The sequence below is a fragment of the Erpetoichthys calabaricus genome, chromosome 8 (assembly GCF_900747795.2).
Source record: "Erpetoichthys calabaricus chromosome 8, fErpCal1.3, whole genome shotgun sequence".
Classification (NCBI taxonomy): Eukaryota; Metazoa; Chordata; class Cladistia; order Polypteriformes; family Polypteridae; genus Erpetoichthys; species Erpetoichthys calabaricus.
Window position 1 is genome coordinate 28,870,191 of NC_041401.2, and position 25,522 is coordinate 28,895,712.

The following is a 25,522-nucleotide window of genomic DNA, read 5'->3' on the forward strand; positions in this document are numbered from 1 at the left end:
TACCAAAAAAATCCTGAAGGAGAATGTCCGGCCATCTGTTCGTCAACTCAAGCCTGAAGCGATCTTGGGTGCTGCAACAGGACAATGACCCAAAACACACCAGCAAATCCACCTCTGAATGGCTGAAGAAAAACAAAATGAAGACTTTGGAGTGGCCTAGTCAAAGTCCTGACCTGAATCCAATTGAGATGCTATGGCATGACCTTAAAAAGGCGGTTCATGCTAGAAAACCCTCAAATAAAGCTGAATTACAACAATTTTGCAAAGATGAGTCGGCCAAAATTCCTCCAGAGCGCTGTAAAAGACTCATTGCAAGTTATCGCAAACGCTTGATTGCAGTTATTGCTGCTAAGGGTGGCCCAACCAGTTATTAGGTTCAGGGGGGCAATTACTTTTTCACACAGGGCCATGTAGGTTTGGATTTTTTTTTCTCCCTAAATAATAAAAACCACCATTTACAAACTGCATTTTGTGTTTACTTGTGTTATATTTGACTAATGGTTAAATGTGTTTGATGATCAGAAACATTTTGTGTGACAAACATGCAAAAGAATAAGATATCAGGAAGGGGGCAAATAGTTTTTCACACCACTGTAGATAGATAGATAGATACTTTATTAATCCCAAGGGGAAATTCACATTCTCCAGCAGCAGCATACTGATAGAAAAAAACAATATTAAATTAAAGATTGATAATAATGCAGGTAAAAACAGACAGACATTTACTATTTTAAATTTACTATTTTTATGTGTTTGTGCATATACCGCCACACAGCTTTATGACAAATTAGACAATTTTGTCTTCTGCTACATACTGCATATATAATAAACTTAAAGTTCAATATATGCAAATGATATATAAAGTGCAATTGCATTTACATTTATATGCACATACATAATAAATGGTGCATCACTGAAATACCCTTCTGAACCCCAAGTTATCCTTGTACCAGACTCCCATAAACCAAGTCCCAACACTGAGCCCCCACAGCTGAGCCAAATCTGCATACAACTGCATCAATCACATTTATGAAAAAGTCTACCTGGAAATTAAATGCATTAAAAGGAGCCAAAAAACTCAAAAACCATGGTCTGAATTGTCACAGTTTCGCATCAAACTGACAACCTAAGAGAGTGGGTAGGTGTAGGGACTGAGAACCACTTCCTCCTATCTTGCACCAAGTATAAATAAATCAGGAAGAAAAAACTTCATCAAGACTACTTTGTAATTCTTCAAGTTAAGTAGCAGAGAGAAAATAAAAATGATATGAAGGGAAAACAACTAAACCGCAAAACTAAAAGCCTAGTTTGTGCTTGCTGCTGCAGGACAGAAGGCAGGCACAGTTCACTTTAGAGAGGGACAATGTCCTCGGCTCCTTAGGGGAAATTTTGTACATTATTTTTGTTTCAAAAGGTATGCTTTTAAATTTATATTTTTTTACATTTTATGATTTGAATATTTATACAATGAACAAGAGAATGTATTACTATATATATCTTTACTTTAGGATGTGACATTATTTGTTCTTCTAGATTATCAGTAATTTCTTGCATGCAATGCATGTACAGTGAATTAAATATATATATTTACAAAAAGAAAGTGAAACATATACTGTTTCATGCCTTTGTCACATTTCAAATCAGATAATTAAAATTAACACATACTCATCATACAGTAGAAAGGCAAGCACAACTTTAATATAAAGCACTGATGATTTTGAGTTCTGCTCTGTAGCTGCAGTTTTATTTAGCTGTGCTCCAAGTGCAGGACTGAGAGAAAAAGATGGCAGAAAAATGGGAAAGGACATTGGACAAATATGTCTGTCCATATGTGAGACTGATTTGTTAGATTAGCTTCACTTATGGTAGTCATTTATAACAAAATTAACAATGTAACATAGCATAACACCACATAACATAACGCAGACTACAGTAATATAATGTAATGTACCATAACATTCTCAAACCCACTTAATCCAGTTCAGGGTTGAAGCACTGAACGCAAGGCAGGAAACAGCCGGGGATGAAGTGCCAGGGCACGTCTGGTAAAACAAAATAAGATTGATGCGTGGAGTTCTTTTAAATTGAATTTCATTATGAACCAAGCATTGAAAATAGAAATAAGCCAAATAATTTGTTTCATTTCAATTCAGTTTATTTTTGTATAGTGCTCTTTAGTGAATGCAGACGCAGAGTGTTCTGATGAGATTTTACAAATTACTAAATACAGAATTAGTACACATAAAGACATGGATTTGTTAAAACACACTGAAAACAAAGTAGAAACTGAGCAGCATAAATGGAAACTTAACAATACCTGCAAAATAATTAAACTGTGGCAATATAAAAAGTGCAGTGCCATTCATTCATTCACTTTCTTTACTTAGTTATTTCAACATGGGGTTGTGGATCATTCATTTATAATCCTGCAAAAACAGCATGAAAGACAGCATTAAGCTTGAAGAACTCATCATCGGGTACACAGCCAAAAGAATTGCTCTTTTAGATGACTTTAGTGAAAGATAAAAAAGAACAGGTATAAATAAATAACTGTTAGAAAAAGAGAAATGTATAACATATGATTAAAAAATTAAATGTGTTTTAATGGGAAGGATATTTAATACAAAGAACGTGTGGTGCAAATACGTATTTTCTGGATGGCAGCATATAGAAAAAGGGATACTTTAATTGTTCTTCCCTGACCCTCCCTGGATACATTTACTTCTTATAATGAACTGTAACATTTATCTCCGTAACCACCTACTATAAATTATGGATATCATAATTTCCCATTATAATGGAGGGACATTTCATTGATTTATGGATTATGTTACCTAGCTGAATCAAATGGTGGTTTCTGTGTTGTCCTAACAGTCTCCAAGGGCACATCAGAAATGAAACCTCGTTAAAGAAAATAAAGCTTATGTAAAATTAACAACTATACCCTTTTTTCTTTTGCAGATAAAAAATTTATAATTGCCAATGCTAGAGTGCAGAATTGTGCAATCATCTACTGCAACGATGGATTTTGTGAAATGACAGGCTTCTCGAGACCAGATGTCATGCAAAAGCCGTGCACCTGTGACTTTCTCCACGGTCCGCACACTAAGAGACATGATATTGCTCAAGTTGCTCAGGCACTGCTTGGGTCGGAGGAAAGAAAAGTGGAAATTACCTACCACCGAAAAGACGGTAAGAGATCTCCTGCCTCCTCACGCTCTAACACTACGTGCTTTACAGCAGCCTGTTATGTTCAGTCTCATCTCGCCATATGCAAGCAGCCGTGATGAAATTAGTTGAGTTTAATTGGAAGTGCTTTATAAAGTCAGCCAAACTCAAATCTCATCTTAGCTCAGAATAATTTATGGTTTACAAGGATGGACAGCTGGGAAGCCTGCATATGAGGCAAAAGAAGGAAAAGATGAATGAATGGTTGTTCTGTTTCAGCTTCCTCAGAATGTGATTACACTTTATTGGGTTTAGGCTATTTGCATACTTCACTATTTAGTCGTTTAAAAACAGTTTATGGAAATAACAGCTGGAGAAAAAAAAATAAAACAGTCTTTTTGAGGGTAATTTCTGTACAACTTAGAGAAAAACCTGAAATTCAAAAATGAAAAGTGAAAAATTATGCAAAAGGGGGTAGAGCTGTATAGAAGACTGCAAAGATACTCATACTACAAGTTAAACAGTTTTTTGTATTACAGAGTCCTAGGCAGGACATAAATGTTGTGTAAAGTAAGTGCAAGGAATAAACCATGCAAGTAAAAAAACATTTTGTAAAAAGTGTTGAATTGAAGTTGAGGGGCGTTGTGCTCAGACTATATAAGAACTAGTGAGACCACATGTGGTGTACTGCGAGCAGTTCAAGAAGGCAAACAAGTGCATCCCATGACTTAAGGGCATGTCTTACTCTTATGGGCTTAGAGAATTAAACTGTTTAGTCTAAAGCAGAGGAGACTACATGTGGATCTAATCCAGATCTTCAAAATTCTCAAAGGCATTGATAAAGTAGATGCAGCAGAATTCAATCAGTTTAATGGTGAATCACGTACTTGAGGACACCAGTGGAAAATAGGGGGAAGTGCATTTACGACTGAAACCAGGAAGCACTTCTGTACTTAAAGAGTTGTGGGAATCTGGAACAAACTTCCAAGACATGTAGTTAAAGAAGAGACCTTGACAACCTTTAAGGAGTAGCTGGATGAGATATTTGGGCTTAGCGATTAGATAAACAAGTAAGCTGGATGGACTGAATGGTCTCCCCTTGTTTGCAGGGTTTGGGGCATGTCCCCGCATATAGCAATGTTGATGCAGGTTGTACAGTAGATGTCAGGTATTTAAGCAAACTGAGTAATATGTGATATATGGCAAAAGGAAAATGTACTGAATTGACTGATAATAAAAACTGAGATAAGATAAAGTTAGACTAAGACAGTCTAAAAAGCGCACAGCACACACACCTCAATGTGATCAACTTGAAATTTACTCTTAGTTTCTAAGTTATCATCTCCTTTTAAGATCATTTATAAGACTTTAGGAGGTTTGATTGTGCAAAGATTAGCAATGCTGAATTGTGAGTCCAGTTTCCCAGTAAGTGTACTGAATCAAAGGTGTTCCTGGGTCAATACACATCCCCAGTTCTTATCTGTGTGGGGTTTACATGTTCTTTCTGTGTATGCAAGTTTTCCTCTCACATCCTTAAAGATGTGTAGCTTAGGTGAACTGATGATTCTACATTAGTCTTATGTGAGTGTAAATTGCACTTCAGAACAAAGAATCCACTTGAAGGTACGCATGTTTGGGTCTGGTCAGTACCTGGATGGGAGAGAAACTATGGAAAGCTTGGATTGCTCCTGGAAGAGGTGTAGGTGAGGCCACCATGTGGCGCATACCCCATGGTTTGTGTGTGGATCCCAATTCCCCAGTGCAGTGATGGGGATACTGTGCTCTAAAAGTTAGCGCTGTCTTTCAGATGAGACATATAACTAAGGTCCTGACTCTTTATGGCAATAAAAAAATCCCTGAGCATCCTTTAAAAAAGAGAGTAGGATGTACTCTGATGTCATGGCTAAATTGTCCACCACAGTCTGCTTATTCTCACCTCTATTCATCCCCTGTCTTTAAATGGCTAACTATCTCTCTTGCCCCTTCACCACTTAATAGCTAGTATTTGGGTGAAAATGCTGGTGCAAGAATGGCTTCTATTGCACCATCCAGGTGGATGCTGCACATTGGTGATTGTGGAAGTGCCTCTCCTACTGTCAATGTAAGGCACTTTGAGTGTTTTGAAAAGCGCTATATACATCTATCTATCTATCTATCTATCTATCTATCTATCTATCTATCTATCTATCTATCTATCTATCTATCTATCTATCTATCTATCTATCTATCTATCTATCTATCTATCTATCTATCTATCTATCTATCTATCGTGGCAGAAGTGCTTGGTTGGCACCGACCCGACACAGACTGACACCGGAGGCACATGAAAATGAATATAAAAGATTTATTTGTTGTGTTCTTCAGCCGTGGGGCACGTCTTCTCCGTGTCCCACTGGCCCTACACAGTCCCCAAAACACACACAAAGAAAACACCCAAAAAACACACTCTTCTTTCTCCTCCACTCCTCCGTAGGCAGCTTTGTCCTCCTCCTCCTCTTCCTCCCGACTCTGGCGCATCGAGTAGTGGCTGCAGGCTGTTCTTATAGCTCTCTCGGAAGTGATTGGCCAAATTAGGCTGCACTTCTGGGTGTGGCTACATTCCAGCCCACACAGGCTCGTTAAACTGTGCAGCTCCTCCTTTATGGCTGTCACCCAGTCCCAATGTCAAAGGGTCGTCCTGGCCGTCCACCACACTATCTATCTATCTATCTATCTATCTATCTATCTATCTATCTATCTATCTATCTATCTAATCTATCTATCTATCTATCTATCTATCTATCTATCTATCTATCTATCTATCTATCTATCTATCTATCTATCTATCTATCTATCTATCTATCTGACTAATTTCTTCTTCATAATACCTGTATATTGTAGTCTACTAATGTTTCAATACTGTGATGGGGTACAGCCAGTGGTGGTTAATGGGTGTGGCGGTTTAGATAATTTCTAAGAAACATTTTTGTAACAAATTATCTTTTTTACTTAGTAAATCCCTTGGGCAAACGTTAGGTTAATTGGTGATTTTAAACTGGCTTTATGTGAGTAAGTGTGGATGAGCATGAACGTGCCCTGTGATGACCTGGAACCCCACATTGAAAAAAATAAGTTTTTGGATCAGCTTAATAAAATTATGCCACCTGCTTCCATTTGTTTGAAATAAACAGTTGTAATATATAACAAATTGGAAGATCTAATGTTCTTATCTTTTATTACAACTTGTATTTATTTAAAAAATTGTTGGATCTACTTAATAAAATTACGTTACCCATTTGCCTTTTAATCAAATTAAGTTGTCCTAACTTAAATCAAATGTGTAGATCCAGTGTACAACTTAGCTAATTATAAAGTAAAAAAGCACTAGTGATGGACGATTTGTGAACAGTTCATTCTTTTTGATCAACTCTTTTCAGTGAATCATAGGAATCGATTCGCGAGCATGAACGACTCAATTCAGTGGAAGTCAATGGGTGTGCTAAAGCGCATGAATGTCCTATGTGATGCTGACAGGGGCTTTCATTTTTCTAACGATGATAAATGTTTAAAGTGCATACGCAAGAACCATCTGAATCATCAGTCTCAACTCATTTGATTCATGAACGAATCACTACCTGAGGACCAGTCTAATGATTCCTATTCATTTGATTCGTGAAAGAATCATTACGAGTTGCAAAATCCTCATTCACTTGTGATTCTTTAATGTAATGAATATTTACACATACACACACATATATATGAAACTAATGTACAAATTATTAAATTATATATTTTTGATGTGTTTAGAGGAAGATACCTCAAATTCTCCTACTCCGGAGCTACAGTATAAACTAACCCTAAAAATTGATCAAATGAATCAATTCACTTCACAGGTAGATTGAAAGAATCTATCCAGTAAATTGAATCGAATGCCCATCACTACTCCCCTCTTCACATGGAGAATACACGCATGCCCTTGTGATGTGTGATGTGTAATTGGCTTGCCAGGTTATTGAAGACACACTAGCCTAAAGCCACTTACCTACAGTAACTGTAGAAATCTTTGCTGGTTAAAAAGGTATTTTTATGTACAAAGTCTAGACCTTTGATTGATACTACACAAATGAGTAAATATTCCCAAATCTCTTAGCAACATCTTTACAAAAAAGTGGTCACTTATGCAAATTAACTCAATTTATGCAAATGATAATTTTTTTCCCAAGAAAAATACATGAAAAACTCCATAAACAATCTGGAAAATATACCAAAATATTACATTCTGTCCAAATCCTCTTTTTCCAATTGAGAAATGTTAAAAAACCACCTGATTGGGCCAGTCCCATTGGAAACTTACGGTTGTAATGCAAATGAGGATTATATACAGTAGCTCAAAGTAATTTGCTTTGTTTGAATATAAATTAACTTAGCTACTATAACACCTGATAAAATTATGTTAATTGTATTAGAAATAGATACACAAAACTTATAAACCTGCTCGCTCTTTTTGGTATTTGGTACTGTATAATGGTAATTTTTTTCAAACCTAAAGGTAAAAATGTGTTTATTTTGTGTGAATTCCACATAAGGCAACTGAGAAATGGAAACACATGGTGGAAATGAAATGTTTGATTCACTGCTGGTGTTTAAATGCGGTGGGTTGGCACCCTGCCCGGGATTGGTTCCTGCCTTGTGCTCTGTGTTGGCTGGGATTGGCTCCAGCAGACCCCCGTGACCCTGTGTTCGGATTCAGCGGGTTGGAAAATGGATGGATGGATGGATGGTGTTTAAAACAATGTCACAACCAAGAAATGTTATTGAGATTCACTAGAAAAGGATGCATGAGGCTTTAAAACATGCTAAGTTTCAGTAAAGTCCCATTTTTATTTAGTTGTGCAGTATCAAGATACTCCAATAATCTTTTTTTTTAATTTGAGTGCATCTGGGGTTGTTTCCCACAGTCCCTGGACCCCTGTAACCCCGAATTGGATTAGGTAGGCTTGAGAATCTGTATCCATATGTGTCAGGGTTTGACAATCGCTACAATGTGAAAGAGAATGAGTAATGGCAACAATTCTCATCAAATGTTTATGATGCTCAGGTTGGTCGGGCTGGCATTATCTCCTTGTAGCTGGTCCATCGATTGTCATTAAACTGAAATGGACTGGGCAATGTGGAAAAGTAGCAACGAGGAGTTGGTTCATCAAGTGCTCAGTGTTTCTATTCACAACAGCAGTGTCCCAAAACAGAGTACAGTGCAGTCTTTACAAATAAATAATCCGCAATTAACAATCCCAAATACAACCAGTGTATTTGTGGTGGTTTAAAGTCCAACAAATAATTAATCCAATAAATAACTTAAAAAGGCTGTCCCTTTAGAAAGCATTACAAACTTTGGTGCCTACTTCTTATCTACGTCTTTGCTGGTCACCCATGCGGCCTGCTCAACAGCAAGAGACGTCTTCTGACAAGCAGTCATCCCTTAACTGGCTTGTGTCCTAACCGCCATCCTTCGACGTCTTTGTGGATCCTGTGAGCTATGCTCCCTTCTGTCGCCGGAAGAATTCCGCGGAGTGGTGACCCTTCCCTGCAGGTTTGCCAAGTCCCTAAAAAAATTATAGCCCAGGGAAAGCTTAAAAATAGAGAATGTAGCTTAAAAAAATAGACCAATGCTTGAAGTAGACAAAAAGACACACCATAATACGAGAGGTGATGTCAGAGCTAGTGGGTTAGGTACCTACCATCAAAGACCGTGGGGAGTGGGAGGTGTGGGTTGTTTTGTCCCCACAGAGAGATAAGTGATAGAATGGATACAATACAAAACAGGGGGTTATGACAATAAATAACGCATACAAGTGCGAGTAGCATGGGAAGAGGGCGATGGATGAAAAAAGTTGTAAAAATATGGTAGAGGGGGATTGAAAAATACCTCAAAATACAGTTTTTAAATAAGTAGCCCAAAAAAGTAACCTGTAAAAGCCCATTTTTTTTTTCTAACAGCTGACAATCAAAAATAGCCTAGTTGGGCGAGAAAACTTTGGACTTGGCAACACTGCTTTCCTGTGTACACCATCTGCACCCTTCATGATCCGGACTCTTCTTCCTTTTGTTTTTCTTTCTCTCCATTTAACTTGAGTTTTATTCTCATTTTTTCTCTACCACTACCTAGTCATTCTCAGGTTTCTTTATACACCCGTCGCAGAGTGCCAATGTGCTACAGCTGAGCTGGTCTCACCTATTAACTTGAAATCAGCTTGCCTCTACCCACACTCACAGAACTCGAGACGCATTGTTTTCAAACTAAAAACTCAAACAGCATCATGGACCCCAAATTCACTTCAACACAATGCAGTATTTGAAACAGTCAATATCAAACAAAAATATACATAACTTACTACAAATAAGCTCACTTGCACTGCATAGAATGTTTCTTACAGTGAGTGGTGGCTCTAATGCTAAGGTTCTCCGCCGGTTTACAGAAAGTTGCCGGTATGAATCCCCATTACTACCAAAAGAGATCCCACTCTGCTGGGCACTTGAGCAAATCCCTTAACTTGCAATTGCTTCTGGGGCACTGCACAATGGCTGACAGGTGTGCTCAGACCCCAAGGGGTATGTGAAAACTAACAATTTCCTAATACAAGGAATTGTATAAGGTGAAAATAAAGGAGAGAAAAAAAATGATCAAGACTTCAAATTGTAAATACAAAGAGTATTCATTTTAAAAATGCATATTCTTAAAATTACCCATTTGGCTGTCATACAGGCTGTCAGGTATAAAAATTTAAAAATAGACCGCTCTGTCTAATTTGAATGTTCAGTAATTTTTCAGCTGTTTAGCTGTATATCAAATGCTTGTGAAACCGAAACAGCAAATTCAGTTGAGGAGCCTGCCTGACACCCGGGCTTGTGGACTGCTGCTACATCCACTGGTTGTATAATTAATTAGTGGGCCAAGGCATGGGGGTGCTATGAATGACTTACACTTAGTTGAATGAAGATGAGCAAGAGTTGACTAGAAAGATTAGGGGATGTCTGACAGTAGAGGAGGTAATGTGGAAGAACTTCATAACTCAATTACTTTAATTGAAAGATACCATTAAAATGATAGGCCAGGGATGTCCAAATCTGATCCTAAAGGGGCCCGCAGAACCTGCATGTTTTAATTTAAGTGTTTTCTTAATTAGTGATCAGGTTTTGCTCCCAATTAACTTCTTTTGCCTTAATTTTAATTGACTTCTCATTCAAGACTCAGCCCCCTTAATTGCATTTTATTTTTGTTAATTAGCAGCCGGACAATAACGAGATACAAAGTGAGCCAACACATGACCAGCTAGCCAGTGTCCATCATATAATATCTGAAAATAAAGAAAGGCGAAGGTCTCGGAAATGTTGATCTGCTCAGGTCTACAAAACATTTTGATGGTGCTCTTCGAAAAAAAAATCAACCATTTCTGAAATGTTTGGTGTGGCAGAATGAGAGTGTTAACAAGCCACGGAATTAAATAACAAGTGCAATTAACAAGAAGAAAATGTTTACTACATAGGATACTGGTTAGAGTTTGAGGCCAGAACTTAGCTGGTAAGGTTTTACTTGTTTAACACATCATTTTTGGCTACCATTTAAGGAAAAAAGAAGCAGTTCAGTGGAATGAGTCTTTAAAAAAAAAACAAGGCAAATAAAATGAAGGAGAAGGAAGTCGACTAACAGCAGAAATTGGTCACTAAGAAAGTGGAAGGAAGGAAAACCTGCAGCCCCACAAGCCCTCCAGGACCAGAGCGATAAGCCTTAGTGAGTCGTCTGGTACGCTGGACATTTTGATTCACTTTACTGAATTGTTTCTTTTGATTTACCCATTTAAGTGAATAATTTATTTTGAATTATTTGATTCTGTTAAAGGATTAGATGTTAACATATATGTAAAGTGCAGGTTTGGAGGTTGTGCTCCGATTGCATTACAAATATATAATTTAATAATTGTTACATGAACTAGGCAGGCAAGCCCCCCTGGCACCTTCGTTGTGGCCAGTTGTGGCCAATCTGCCACTTGCATTGTGAAGAGGGGGACAAAACGCACCCCAAGGAGACACAGTTGCTCCTCCCAAACCCCTTCTTAAACGGTGATACAATGGAACACAAATACAGTTTTTTTTTAACCTCCTCTTTGCTTGATCAGCTGCTGGCTTGCTGCTGCCGTGCCGCGTGATCTGCATCTCATGCAGCACTTCGAACATTTAAAAGCCTGCACAGCAGCTGTCCTACTCTTTGCCTTTTATTTCTGGCCCCGGGCGTGGTGAAATCTCTTCGCACTCTTGGTTAAGTCTCGTCTCGCAGGACGTGAGTTCTTGATATTTTGTAGTTTCTAATTTAAAAATGGAATAAGAATCTGAAAATCTAACAATATCATATTAAAGTTTGATAAATTCTGAAAAAAATGATACCAAACATATATATGTAGGTTTTAAAATAAGTGAATTCATTAATTAAAAAACGTGACTTAAAAACATAAAATTGTTGCACATCCTAAGCTTTTAGGCTTAGGATTTTATATATACAGAGTAGATTAGTATATGTGTGTGTGTGTGTGTGTATATATATATATATATATATATATATATATATATATATATATATATATATACTGTACATACTGTATATATTGCATATGTATATATTACCACTAAATATATATACTAGCTGTAGTACTAGGGTGCTGTACCATGTTAGCCATTGTGAATGTAGAGAAAATCCAAGCAAAATGACACCTTTTATTAGCTAAATAAAAAGATTACAATATGCAAGCTTTCGAGCTTTCGATGATTACATCTTGCCTGAAGAAGGGGCCTAAGTTGCCTGGAAAGCTTGCATATTGTAATCTTTTTAGTTAGCCAATAAAAGGTGTCATTTTGCTTGGCTTTTCTATACTAGCTGTAAAAAGCCTGGGCTCCTAAAAACTATTGAAATTGTCAGAAAAAAAATTGAAATGCAGAGTCGCGGTTTTGTTTTGAGGACGTGCTCGCCCCCCTTGTCTATCAGCGGTTAAGCGAGTTTCTCTCTCCTCGGAGGTTTTGTTTTGCCGATGTGCTCGCCTCACTTGTGTATTAGCGGCTAAGTGAGTTTGTCTGCGACTCATTAACTTGGGGTCACCTTGCCGGCTCTTTCAGCGTCATTGCTGTAGAATCGCATTTCCATGCCGGACAGACAGACACACACACACACTTCCACGTGTAGACATTTATATATGTTATCTTATATATAAACGTCTACGCATGGAAGTGTGTGTGTCTGTCTGTCTGGCCCGGAAGTGCGAGGCTATAGCATGAAGCTCAAATATTATATTATATTATATTATATTATATTATATTATATTATATTATATTATATTATATTATATTATATTATATTATATTATATATTATATTATATTATATTATATTATATTATATTATATTATATTATATTATATATATATATTACATATAAATAAAACATGAATGCAATTCATATGACATTGTCCTCTTTCAGGATATTTAAGATGCATGACAATAAGGATGTCTTTCTTGAGTAATGACTCAGTTTAATACTCAATTACATGCGCAGTACAATCAATGAAGTATAAAAAAGTGTGTGCTGAATGAAAGTTGAAAGCAGATAATTGTTAGAAATTAGAATAATATATCTACAAACTTCAATGATCTCACAATTTCATAATTAATTCTTATGGACACAGTTTCTTAGACATGACATCTTTGAAAGACATACCTTCAAACCTTAATACGTGAATGTTGGCTTCTTCATATCATGTTGTAGAGGAGATCTGGAGCTTTGCCAATAAATTACAGTGTTGGAGGAATATGTAATAATAATAATGCATTTTATTTATAGGGCACTTTACATTAGCAGTAAATATCAAAGTGCAACATAAAAAGTTTAAACAAAGGCAAATCAAGATAAAAACAGGGATAAAACAACAACAGTTATAGTATTCTTGTTAATAGCTTTCCTAAATAGAAAAGTCTTTAGCTGTTTTTTTAAAACAGCCCACAATCTCCTGTGTTCTTAGGCTCTCTGTTAGGGCATTCCAGAGCCGTGGAGTAGCGGCTGCAAAGGCTCGTTCTGCCATTGTATGAAGTTTGGTCAAGGGGGGCAAAGGCGGATAGGTTTCTTGCAGTGGATTGTAGTATATTACAGATAATCCAGTCGTAATGTGCAGGTAATGCAGTTATAATTTGGTGTAATATATGGTACTGTAAATTTTGAATACATATTTGTTCACTCTATGCTTACAGAATGATGCTTACATATTTCCTTTCCTGTTCCTCTTCCATATTTTGTTAAACTTACTTCAAGCAGCAGGAGAAGTGACCTGGTGTACCAGCATCTCTCTCCTCCTGGTGTTTGACTAACTTTTACTGTGGATCCATTTTACCATCAGGTGTGGCTGTTTAGCATGTGCAAATGAAAAATATACTCGTACAAATACACAAGCTGAAGTGATGTCTCTCAAGATGAATTTGAAACAGTAAACTAACACATAATCTAAGGTGCACTGATTATTTATTTGTTTGCCAGTGCATTTCAGTGGGAGATTTTGACATTTCAAAAATTTGCCTATATTCGAGAAATCTCAATGAAAATGGAAAATTTTGACACATTTTCTTAGAGTATAAGCATGATAAATTTCCACAGAATCCACTGATGGCCAAGTTGGTTGCAGACAGATAAACAGATGGACAGACGTGGCGATCATAGCAAGTAGGTTTTGCATTATGCGCGACCACACCTAAGTTTTTAAGTTTAGAAGTTTAACAGTTGATTAAGACTGGTGCACTTCATCCATGACTGCAAACTCGGGTCCACACCCTGTGGAGACTGCAGAAAGCAACTCTCATAGTCAGATGAGCCAAAGAAGAGCTAAAGTGACTGATCAAGTCTCTGACTATCAGGGTTTAGAGAAATATTTTCTGAAGGCTCTGGTAATGTTTGAACTATAGAGAGTTCAAATAATTTTTTGTTCTTGATTATTTGATTTAATTTTGAGCCTTTTTTATTTCATTTTTATTTAGATTTCAAATTCACAATGATGCCATGTTGAGTTTTATGTAGTGTAAATGATAACAATTGGGGGAAAAAAGTGTTGGGGTACAAGCCGTTAAACTCTGTTAAATAAGCAAGCCTAATAGTGTCACGCCAAAAATATCAACAGTGTCACTTCTGGAAATTTGTTTTGTACCAAATGATGTCATGTCATGATGACAGCAACTCAAAACAGTGGTACCCTGAGGAAAATGAGAATGGTGACAGAAACAATGCAAATTAATTTTCTAAAAATTGAAAACAATCTTAAATCCAAAAATAATTTCAAAATAGGATGAAGCTCGTCAAAAAATAAATAAACAATAAAACATACTGGGAAAGAACTATCATAAAAATGCTGAAATAAGCATTCAAACAATTTTCCAACATACATAATCATAACAGCTACGAATTCTGTCCAAGATAGCGGCTTCTGTGTAAACATTTTGTTAGTCTAATTTATTAGAAATAAGAGAACAGAGCACTTAGAGTTTGGATTAGCGTCTGGGTTCTGGTGCTTGAAGGTTTTGACTTTGTAGTTTTGACCCTTTTCTTGGTTTCATTCCTGCAGTTTGATGTTTCCATCTCCTGGTCTTTCTCCTAAAATATTCTACGTCCCTAAGTTTTTTGTGGTGTGACAAGTTTAAAATTAGTCCATTTAAAGTGTGTAGTGTGACCACATATGTGACACTGTAGACTGGAAATTTCACTCCACTTTGCCATACGACAATGCCACTACTACTGCCAGTACTAGAAATATGCTTTTGTTTGTTATTTAAATGATTTCCTTCCATCTTCACCTGTATTCTCAATGATAGGAAAGGCTTGCAAGAACACTGCTGGTAATGTGTACAGTTTAGCAGACCCTCTTCCATTTAGTTGCTAGAAATAATTGTGATGACACAGTACGCCTTTTAAAATGTGGGTCTCGTGTGTTGGACAAAAAGGGTAAAGTCAGGCCAGGGCTATTTTAATGGCTGGTTCTGCTGTGGATAAAACAGAGACATGGCCCCTCTGGTTTCCCTTACAAAACCCTTCACCCTTCTGTAATTATATCATAATGTACAAAATGCAAGTAATTGGCACACCCCTTTGAAACAGACCACAACACCCACGGATTTAATGAAATTTGGATTAGATGTTTAGATGGGCAGATACATCAATTGATAAAAACTGTCTTTATAGTAAAGAGATATATAGGAAAATTACTGTTAGATAAGGCACTAGATCATAGATAGATATGAAAGGCACTATATAATAGATAGATATGAAAGACATTATATAATAGATAAGGCACTATATAATTGATAGATAGATAGATAGATAGATAGATAGATAGATAGATAGATAGATAGATAGATAGATAGATAGATAGATAGATAGATAGATAGATAGATAGATACTGTGCCACATTGTTGCCCAATACATTTATGTCCCTTTGTATATTCAACAATTCAGTCAAACAAAACTGAATCAGATAGATAGACAGGCAGATAGATAAACAGATAGCACTTTATTTCTCTGATTCCTCTGTCATTATTATCTCCAGATTTTATAAGACACCTGTGTATTGACTTCAAGCATCTTGTAAGCACGATGTTTAGCAACCCTATCTTACAACTCAAGAGTCCAGGGTTCAGATCCTAGCCATGTCACTTTTTCCATGGATGTTTCCCTGTGTCTGTTTGGGGTTTAGATTTCTGTGGCTGTCTTTAGCCAGCTTTGAGTTTTTCTGATGTGTTTCATTCTATTTTCTATCTTTTAAAGCACTCTTGTGACATTGATGTATTAATTGAAAATGTTATATGTTTATTTACCTGCTGCATTTTTGTTTCAGTGTATTTTTATAAATCAATCATAGATCATTCAGCAGCTATCTTCCCAGAAAATAGCTGGACTGAAATGGACTTGTGCAGCTGCTATTAAAAGTAATTTTTTAAGTGTATAACACTGCAGTTGGATCACAAGCCGTGATTAATTATGATGATTTTTTTAAATTTTGGGAACTTTTCAGTGATCTGTGATATTTGTTCATTGCTGTCTTTCAAGTAGTTTTTAATAAATCACTACTTTAACTTTCTAAGCTCTGTGATAGGCTGCTGCTCTGATGGTTCCCATCTTCCACCCATTGCTGCTGTCAAGCCTGCATTGAATTAACTGACTGTGAATGTTATGCTAGTTTAACTTTTACTGCTATTATTAAATATGTAATTAATCAAAGTGTGTTTTATCACTCTTTAACTATTGTTTGTTGTGACTTTGGCCTCAGTGTTCTGTGTATTGAGTCATTTCCATGTATACTGAAATCTGTTAACAAAGACTGAAGAGTGGTTCTCGAGCATTAATAGAGTTTGTGGAAGAGGCTTCAAAATGAATTGTATTTTATGGGCAAAGTCAGTGCATATAAATACGAAATGAATGAACTGCACTCTCTTTTAAAAGAGCTTTTGTTTAATTTTATTTTTGTTCCTTTTGGAATAGCTGTAATGTAATGTGTGCTGATCTGCAAAGAGTTTCATTTTAGTCAAGCATTATGGCTTATTTTTACATCAGACATTCATTCTTAAACTTGCTGATCGAATTCAGGATCATATAGGGTCGGAGACTACGCTGGCAGCACTGGGCGTAAGATGAGAGCCAACTCTGGACAGGATGCCAGCTCACTGGAGGGCCTACTCATGCGCACAGAGACAATTCAGGGTCACCAGTCCACCTGCAGGCATTTCTTTGAGGCTGCGGGATGAAAATCAGAGTTGCTGGAGAAAATTTCACACAGACATAGTGAGAAAGTAGAAACTCTACACATACGCTACATGATTTGAACCCAAACCCCTGGAGCTGTGACATAGTGGCATTACCACCATATAATATTAAAGGAATGCAATAAAATGAAAGTCAGAATTCTATTAAGATGTCTGTCATAACCTAAACATACACATTTCATGAATCAATTATTCACAAACTAAGAAACAGATAAGAGTATGAATGAGAAAATGAGATACAAAAATAGTAAATAAGAATACATCAATGGTAACTTGCATAACACAGAGATGCAAGTAATAGAAAAATTGGAGTCCTTATGTATAGATTAATTTTTAAGTCTCTAATGGTTAAATTTGATGCTGTGGTCAGATGGCTGGAGTGGACAGAAAAGTAAAACAAATCTTCAGGGGTGCAATGCTGGAGACAAAAACAAACTCTGCAGGGGATCCAAGGCCAAAAGACCACCCAGCCCCAACTGGGCATTTTACCTAACATAACTGTGCTTAAGTGGTTCTTATTGTTTCTAAGCTTCATCCTAGAAGACTCAATGCCATCAGCCTCATCAACAGTTGGAGTATCCACTTCATTCCCATGTCATAGGAGGCTGAACTGCACTTAAAGTGCACCCACAACTGCACTGCCATGCCAAACCAGGCCTTTTTCTTCATCTGATTAATAGCCGCATGATGAAGACTTTCCAACTTTCCTAACAATATCACAACCTAAGCACTACAATGCAAATTATATTTTTCTGGACTGAATATCATACAATACTAATGCATATGCTGAAAAAGAAACATATAAATAAAGATATGGAATTTGGATTCTTATGGACACAGTTTCTTAAACATGACAGCTTTCAAAGACATTCCTTCAGCCCTTAATATGGGAATGTTGGCATCTTCAGATCATGTTGTAAGCAGACCTGAGGCTTTGCTGATGAATTACAGTGTTAGAGAAATATGTTACAGACAATACAGTCATAATGTGCAGGTAATGCAGTTGTGAGGTTGTTTTCAGTGCAATATCTTCTTCTTCTTTCGGCTACTCCCGTTAGGGGTTGCCACAGCGGATCATCTTCTTCCATATCTTTCTGTCGTCTGTATCTTGCTCTGTTACACCCATCACCTGCATGTCCTCTCTCACCACATCCATAAACCTTCGCGTAGGCCTTCCTCTTTTCCTCTTCCCTGGCAGCTCTATCCTTAACATCCTTCTCCCAATATACCCAGCATCTCTCCTCTTCACATGTCCAAACCAACGCAATCTCACCTCTCTGACATTGTCTCCCAACCATCCAACTTGAGCTGACCCTCTAATGTTCTCATTTCTAATCCTATCCATCCTCGTCATAACCAATGCAAATCTTAGCATCTTTAACTCTGCCACCTCCAGCTCTGTGTCCTGCTTTCTGGTCAGCGCCACCGTCTCCAACCCATATAACACAGCTGGTCTCACTACCATCCTGTAGACCTTCCCTTTCACTCTTGCTGATACCCGTCTGTCACAAATTACTCCTGACACTCCTCTCCACCCACTCCACCCTGCTTGCACTCTCTTTTTCAGTGTAATATACAGTAGTGTAAATTCAGAATACATATTTGTTCTCTCTGTGCTTACAGAGTGGTGCTTACATAATCCCCTTCCTCTTCCTCTTTCATATTTTTTTAACCTTAACTCAAGTAGCAGGAGAAGTGAGCTTGTGTGCCAGCATCTTGTGCTTACCAACCTCTCCTCCTGGTGTTTCACTAACTTTTACTGGGGATCCATTTTACCATCAGGCATGGCTGTTCAACGTATAAAAATGAAAAATATACCAAATACACAAGCTGAAGGGTTGTCTCTCAAGGTGAATTTTACACTGACACGTAATCTAAGTGGCCCTGAATATTTCTCTGTTTAAAGATAGATACCATTTGAAAATTTGCCAGTGCTGTTCAGCGGGAGATTTTGATGTTTCAACAATTTGACTATATTCAAGAAATCTCAATGAAAATGGAAATTTTTCAACAAATGTCCTTCAAGTATATGCATGCCAAATTTCCACAGACTCCACTAATAGCCAAGTTGGTTCATGAAGACAGATAGTCAGACAGACAGACATAGCGATCATAGCAGGTAGGTTTTACATTACACACGACCGCACTAAAGAATAGTTTTTAAATTTAGAAGTTTAAGAGATGGGTAAGACTGGTGCACCTCCTCCATGACTGATGCCATGTTGAGGATGAGGGGAAAATGAATCTTGTTGGGACAAGCAGAGGCAAAGTTGGAGGTGAGGGTTTTCCTAGTCATCTGGGCTCTGGCCATCCAAGGTTTGAGTGGAAGGAGGAAACGGATGAATAACTGTGTCAGACTAAAAACGTACTACCATGTACCCTTTAAACTGGTCCTGACAAGAACTCTGCTGAGCTTCTGTATCTATCTATCTATCTATCTATCTATCTATCTATCTATCTATCTATCTATCTATCTATCTATCTATCTATCTATCTATCTATCTATCTATCTATCTATCTATCTATCTATCTATCTATCTATCTATCTATCTATCTATCTATCTATTGTGTGGGAGCCTAGCCTGGATGGATTGCCCTCAGCCGGGAAGGACCAGGGGTGATAGAGTACACAGAGCATTGTCTTCCCCAGACCACTAGATGACGGCCTCCCTGAATTGTGGCAGCACCACAGATTCCCAAAGGGCACCATGGGAACTGAAGTTCTTCAATTCTCCCCTGTTTGGTTCCGTAAGTGCCACCAGGGGGTGCTACAGGGATTGGTGAGCACTTCTTTGTCAAGCTCCCACCACACCTGAAAGTAATTTTAAATTACAGGCTCGGGACACCGGAAGTGCTTCCGGGTGTCACATAAAAGGAGCTGCTTTCCAGAGCTCGGGGAGCCAGCTTGCTGGGAAGAGTGGAGGAGTCAGAGAGAAGGAGAAAGAACACTGCTTGTTACTGTTGTTTTGTGCTTGTGGTGTGGGAAATGCCTGCTGAGGAAGAATTTCCCACGAATAAAATCCTCTTGCATATTGAGACTTGTCTCTGAGCCTGTTGTCAGGTGTTTGGGGAGCTGGTGGTCACACTATCTATTATAACAATACTAGTCAGTATGTTATAGCAATAATGATATTTTACAGCCATTGTGTAGCTCTTAGTCATTGTGTGTTTAGCTTTTATTCCTTTAATTATATAAACGTTATCCCACCACCAGTACACTGTGTTTTCTGCTAAATCCCACTCCTACCTTTCCCTGTTATGGCATATTGCTGCAAAAATGCTTCCCTTGCAGTCTTAGAAAGCAGCCTTCTAAAGTATCTACCTAATTAAAAACTCAAACCTGATGCAACATCAATTAATGTGTTAATAAAAGCCTGCTATGAAGTTAATGAGATGAGACAGCCGAGCGGACGGCTAGACATATGGCATTTCTCGGTGCAAAATTTCAAACACCATCCTCCTTCTGTTGAACTGAAAGACAGCGTGCTTCCCAACTGTGCCACAGAAGCAGCAGTGTGTGTAGTTAGGTGTTCAGGATGAAGGCTGCATGACTGATTTTAAATGGAGTGCATGCATCTTTTATGACTGCTTCCCTATATGGTTACATTTCTGTTAACCAATTTCTTAGCTTACCTCCTTGTGAAATATTTACCTACAAAGACAACAAAATGTCACAAAGAAACTAAGTCAATAAGAATGTGTTGTGCACGACACAACCACAGTCATCCAACGTGCACATTAGAGATGCTGAACACTTTATTAAAATGTCACCTAGAGGCGACATTCAAACAGAAAGCATTTACTGCAGACACATGTGTCTGTCAACAGACAAGGGATTTTCTCAGTTCAGATAATAATGTGCAGCAGACCTTTGAGAAGTCATGGGGAAAATTCCAGCCACCCTGGGCTTGCTGCCCACTTCAGAGGAACTCAGTAGGTTTAGAAAAGGAGACTTCCTTCTGATGGTGGTTGAGATTGTGCTCCGTATTTAAGTTTATACTGTCCATCCATTTTACGACTTGCTTATCTAACTCACAGGGTCACAGTAGACTGGCATTTATCCCAGACGTATTTGCTTGGCACAAAGGAAGAAAACAGTCTTGGATGGGATGCCAGTAAATTGAAAGGGCAGCAGTCAACCCAATACACACCTTGTTGATGTGGGAGGGAAGCCAACATGAACATTAGGCTAATAGGCGAACTTCACATGAACAATGACCAGTCCTGGGATTTGAACCCATGATTATTAAGGTGTGAGGCAGCACCACAGTGACAAATGCTGCCCCGTTTTAAAGAGATATAAAAAAAGGTGTTACACTGATGTCACATTATGTGACTTTACATTGTAGGGCATGTCAGACATGCTGACTGAAGTTACTGATCTCGTCGTCAGACCATGACAGTTTAAACAACAGAAAAATCACTGGACATATCACGTTTAGCGATTGTGTGACAATTGTACAGCACAGTCATACGCGCCTCTTTTTCTGATAGTCAATAGCGTGCTGCCTGATGTAGCTGGTGCTGTATGAAGGATTAACAGCTATGGTAACTTAAACCGCAATCTCGGCCCGTTTATTTTCCTGTTGCATTGTGGTACGTAAAACATGAGATATCATACAAATGAATTTCTTTTCTGTCTGTAAAGTCTAAAACACATGCAATCCTTATTTATTGGCTCCAGCAGACACCCGTGACCCTGTGTTAGGATATAGCGGGTTGACCAATGAATGGATGGATGGATGGATGTATTAAATACATTGTGCTTCAGGATGAGCATTCATTGGCTGTTAACTCTCATGCACACACAGTCCACCTTTACAACTAAAGACAAAATCAAACCAGTTTGAGGGAACATGCGGTGGACTACCTGGACTGAGTCGCTGGGCAGGTCATACTATGCGATCGACTTCAGGGGTGCAGATTGCCGAAAGCCTCAAGTTCGCTAACATCCTCTTTAATAAAATCCCTATGTGCGTCCAGGTGTCCGTGTGTGGGTGTCTTCTGGTGAAGTGCGCATGTGTGGGGCACAGTGTGATGCGTGATATTACTGTCAGAGAAAGTTAGAGGCGTTTTTACGGAAATACAAACCAGTATTACTGCGAGAGGAAATTAAAGGTACACAATACAGTGACGCATATTACAGCCACATACAAGCCAGTATTACTGTCAGAGGAGATTAAAGGCATATTACCGACGTGCACGCCTGTATTACCGCCAGAGAAAATTAAAGGTATATTACGGACGTACAAGCCAGCGGATGTACAAGACGGCATCCTTCAATAAGGGCGTGCACAAAAAGGCGACCTCAATTGGGCGCAGCGAATAAAGGCGCGCGTAAATAAAGATCTGCACCTTTGTTGCTCTTCACATATTCCAGAGCCATTTGAACTAAATTATCTACGAACGCCTTTATTTGCCGCGCTCAACTAAGGTCGCCCTTTTGAAGCTCTCCTTTTTGTGCGCGCCCTTATTGAATAGAGCCGTACAAGACAGTATTACTGTCACAGAAAATTAAAGACACACAATACACGGCGGCAGCCCACAAAGAACGGTCAGCTCAGCAAGTAAACATCAACAAAAGAAAGGCTGAAAGAAAGAAAAATACGACCAACAAAAAGAATGAGGTCAAAGTCCCTGGCCATTTAATATAGACTGTTCCTACTAATGTTTATGCACTACTGTTCTAGCGCCCGTTATTGTAACGGGCTAAATGACTAGTTATGTAAATAAAGGCTATAACTGAAAATCACTGGCAAAGTCACTGAATGTGACAGAACCTTGAGGTGCAGAGTATTTCCTCTGTAAAGATTCCTTCAGACATGACTTGGCCTTACTTTAAGGAAAACTTCACTCAAAAATTACATTTTTTAAATTTGTTACTTACCCCCATGTGCTTTGTAATGAAAGCCATGAAAAATGTTTAGCCTCACGCTTTCATGGAGAATGAAGACAACCAATTTTCTAATAGAATGTGCATCTATGGAGCCCAACATTTGACAAACAGTAAAAATTATAAAAACATTCATGGAACAAATTTCACATTACTCATATTACATAGTCTATAAGTCAAGTCATCCATTTTTTTGCTCACAACTGGCAAAATACACGTGTTTTTTGCAAAAATATTGTTAAATAAATACTTCCAGAAAATCACAGCAGTGTACTCAGAAGAAACACGTTTATACGGGAACAAGCTTTTTCACTGAAGACCCCTGCTTCATTTACTGGTCAAGAATCCTGTATGAGGTAAGTAACACGTAAAGGTTTTGGTGGAGTTTTCATTTAAGAAAGCTAAACAAATAATTTTCGGGTTGAAGACCTAAAACCAAAATTCCGTTGTAGATTATATGTTTTTATGTGTTTTCTGTCAAAAATCTCACACTAGCACCTATATAAAGATTGATTAATTAATTGAAATTACCTAAACATATACCCATTTCCACTTGACATTCGCACCGAATGGTCACACACTGGAGTATCAGAAAGCTACTGACTACAACATAACTAATAATTCATTTTGGTTGTCTTCAACAGCATATCACTGACCACAGTTATTGATTGAGTTTAGGTTTTCATCATTGTTCACAAAAAATTCAGCAGCAGAGGTTTTATTAAATAAAGTATTAAAAATTTGAACATGTTTGGGGAGTCTTATCTCTGATACTTACTAGAGAAGAGGTTTTAAATGCTTGTTGAAAGGCATTGTAAGATATTTACACTTAAGAGAGTTTTATTTTTCATTTTAGATTTAATGTAAATTCTTTGCTTAAATTGCGTTTGTAGTGTTTTTTGTTTTTTTTATCTAGCAAAAAAAAAAAAAAAAAAACTACAACAACAGTAATGTTGCACCTGGAGTAGCACAGAAGTCAAAGACATGGCAGAATAAAATTAAATGATCAAGCTGGCAAAGAAGATTTTACCACTTGACTTTGAATGCATTGATAAAGGTTTCATTCAAAGTCACAATGTTAAAGTCTCCCAAATGGGCTTACATCAAAGCTTGTGTTGAAACTTGGCAAACATCGCCCTCTGTTGTCCACCTCCATATATGAACTAATTGATGGCACTTCACATTCCATCTGACTCGCTCAGAGGTTCTCTTCTTGCGGTCGGCTTCTTGTTTGACATTATGCATTGAGTGGATGGTCATTTATGTGCAGAGCAATGGACAGAGCAAACAAGAAGTATGGGTCAGTGTTTAAAGATAATTATTATATTTCAGTTACTTGAACTTTTATGGTTATATTGGGTAGTCATGTTTATTTCAGGTACCAAAATTACATTTATATGTTTATAGTTTATGAGGCTACTTTGCTGATGCAATTGCTGCAAGGTATCAGTTTGGCTGGCAGGGATAACTAAGAAATGCAAAGAAGACTTTAAAGCAGGGGTGTCCAACAGTTGCTGCAGGTTTTCATTCTAACCATCTTAATTAGTGAGCCGTTTTTGCTGCTGATTAATTTGTTTTGCCTTAGTTTTAATTGACGTGACTCAGACACCTCAGTTGCTTCTATTTTTTCTTAATGAGCAGCCAAATAATAATGAGACACAAAACAAGCCGCCACATGACCAGCTCACCTGAAAATAAAGAAAGGTGAAGGTTTTAGTCATGTTGGTCTGCTCAGGTCACCAAAACATCTTGATGGTGGTCTTATAAAAAACAGAAAATCAACAGTCTGCTGTTGTAGAATGGGAACCGTACCAAGTCGTGATATTCAATAACAGCTTTAATTAACAGCAAGAATTGGCTTCTCGTGATAAAACTGGTTGGAGTGAAATTGGCTGGGGTCTGACATTCCAATTTAGCTGGTCATCTGTTGGCTCGTTTCACCTCTCATTTCTGTTTGGCTGCCATTTAATGAAGAAACAAATCAATTCCGAGGACTGAATCCTTAAAAACAGAGCTATTAAAATGAAGGGAAAAGGAGTTAATTAGGAGTGAAAACTGATTAGGAGAAGGGTTACAATAAAACCTGCAGCCACTGCGGCCCACCAGGAATGGAGTTGGACACACCTGCTTTAAAGAGTTGGGGTCCAGTTGGGAAAACCTGATTTAACTGAATGTATTTTGATTTAATGGTCAAAAGAAGAGATTATTTTGTCAGAAAAAAAACTATCTGCACTGCTGGAGTATGGTTCTCTAGAACTGCTCAATTTGAATTAGTAATGGTCAATTTGCAGACGATTCATTCTCTTTGAACAGCTCCTTTCAGTGAATCATGAGAATCTATTCACGAACACAAACTAATTGATTCAGGAAAGCTCAATGGGATGCTAAAGCACATGTATGATGCCATCAGCCTCTGTTGTTTAGATGTTTAAAGCATATGTGTGATTCCTTCAGTCCATTTCACTTAGATGTTTCAAACACAAGTGCAAGTGTTGCCCACCTAGTTCATGATTCTCATTCACGTCACTTCACTTATAATTCTTTCTAAAACATTAGAACATTTTGTGTGAACGAGAACGCTATCATTGAGCATTCTCTTGTGGCAGATGGCTGGGACCCATGCCTGACCGGGACACCCCTTTGGCA

The 25,522-nt window shown here is 37.8% G+C and overlaps 1 protein-coding gene across 3 annotated transcripts in view; it reads left to right on the forward strand.

Moving 5' to 3' along the window:
• Nucleotides 1–25,522, forward strand: part of LOC114655421 (potassium voltage-gated channel subfamily H member 7-like) — a 431,541-nt gene that overhangs the window by 2,306 nt on the left and 403,713 nt on the right. For all 3 annotated transcript variants that reach the window (XM_051931419.1, XM_028806393.2, XM_051931420.1), the window contains exon 2: nt 2,962–3,192. In XM_051931419.1, coding sequence (XP_051787379.1) covers nt 2,962–3,192 — 231 coding nt within the window. The remainder of the gene's footprint in view (nt 1–2,961; nt 3,193–25,522) is intronic.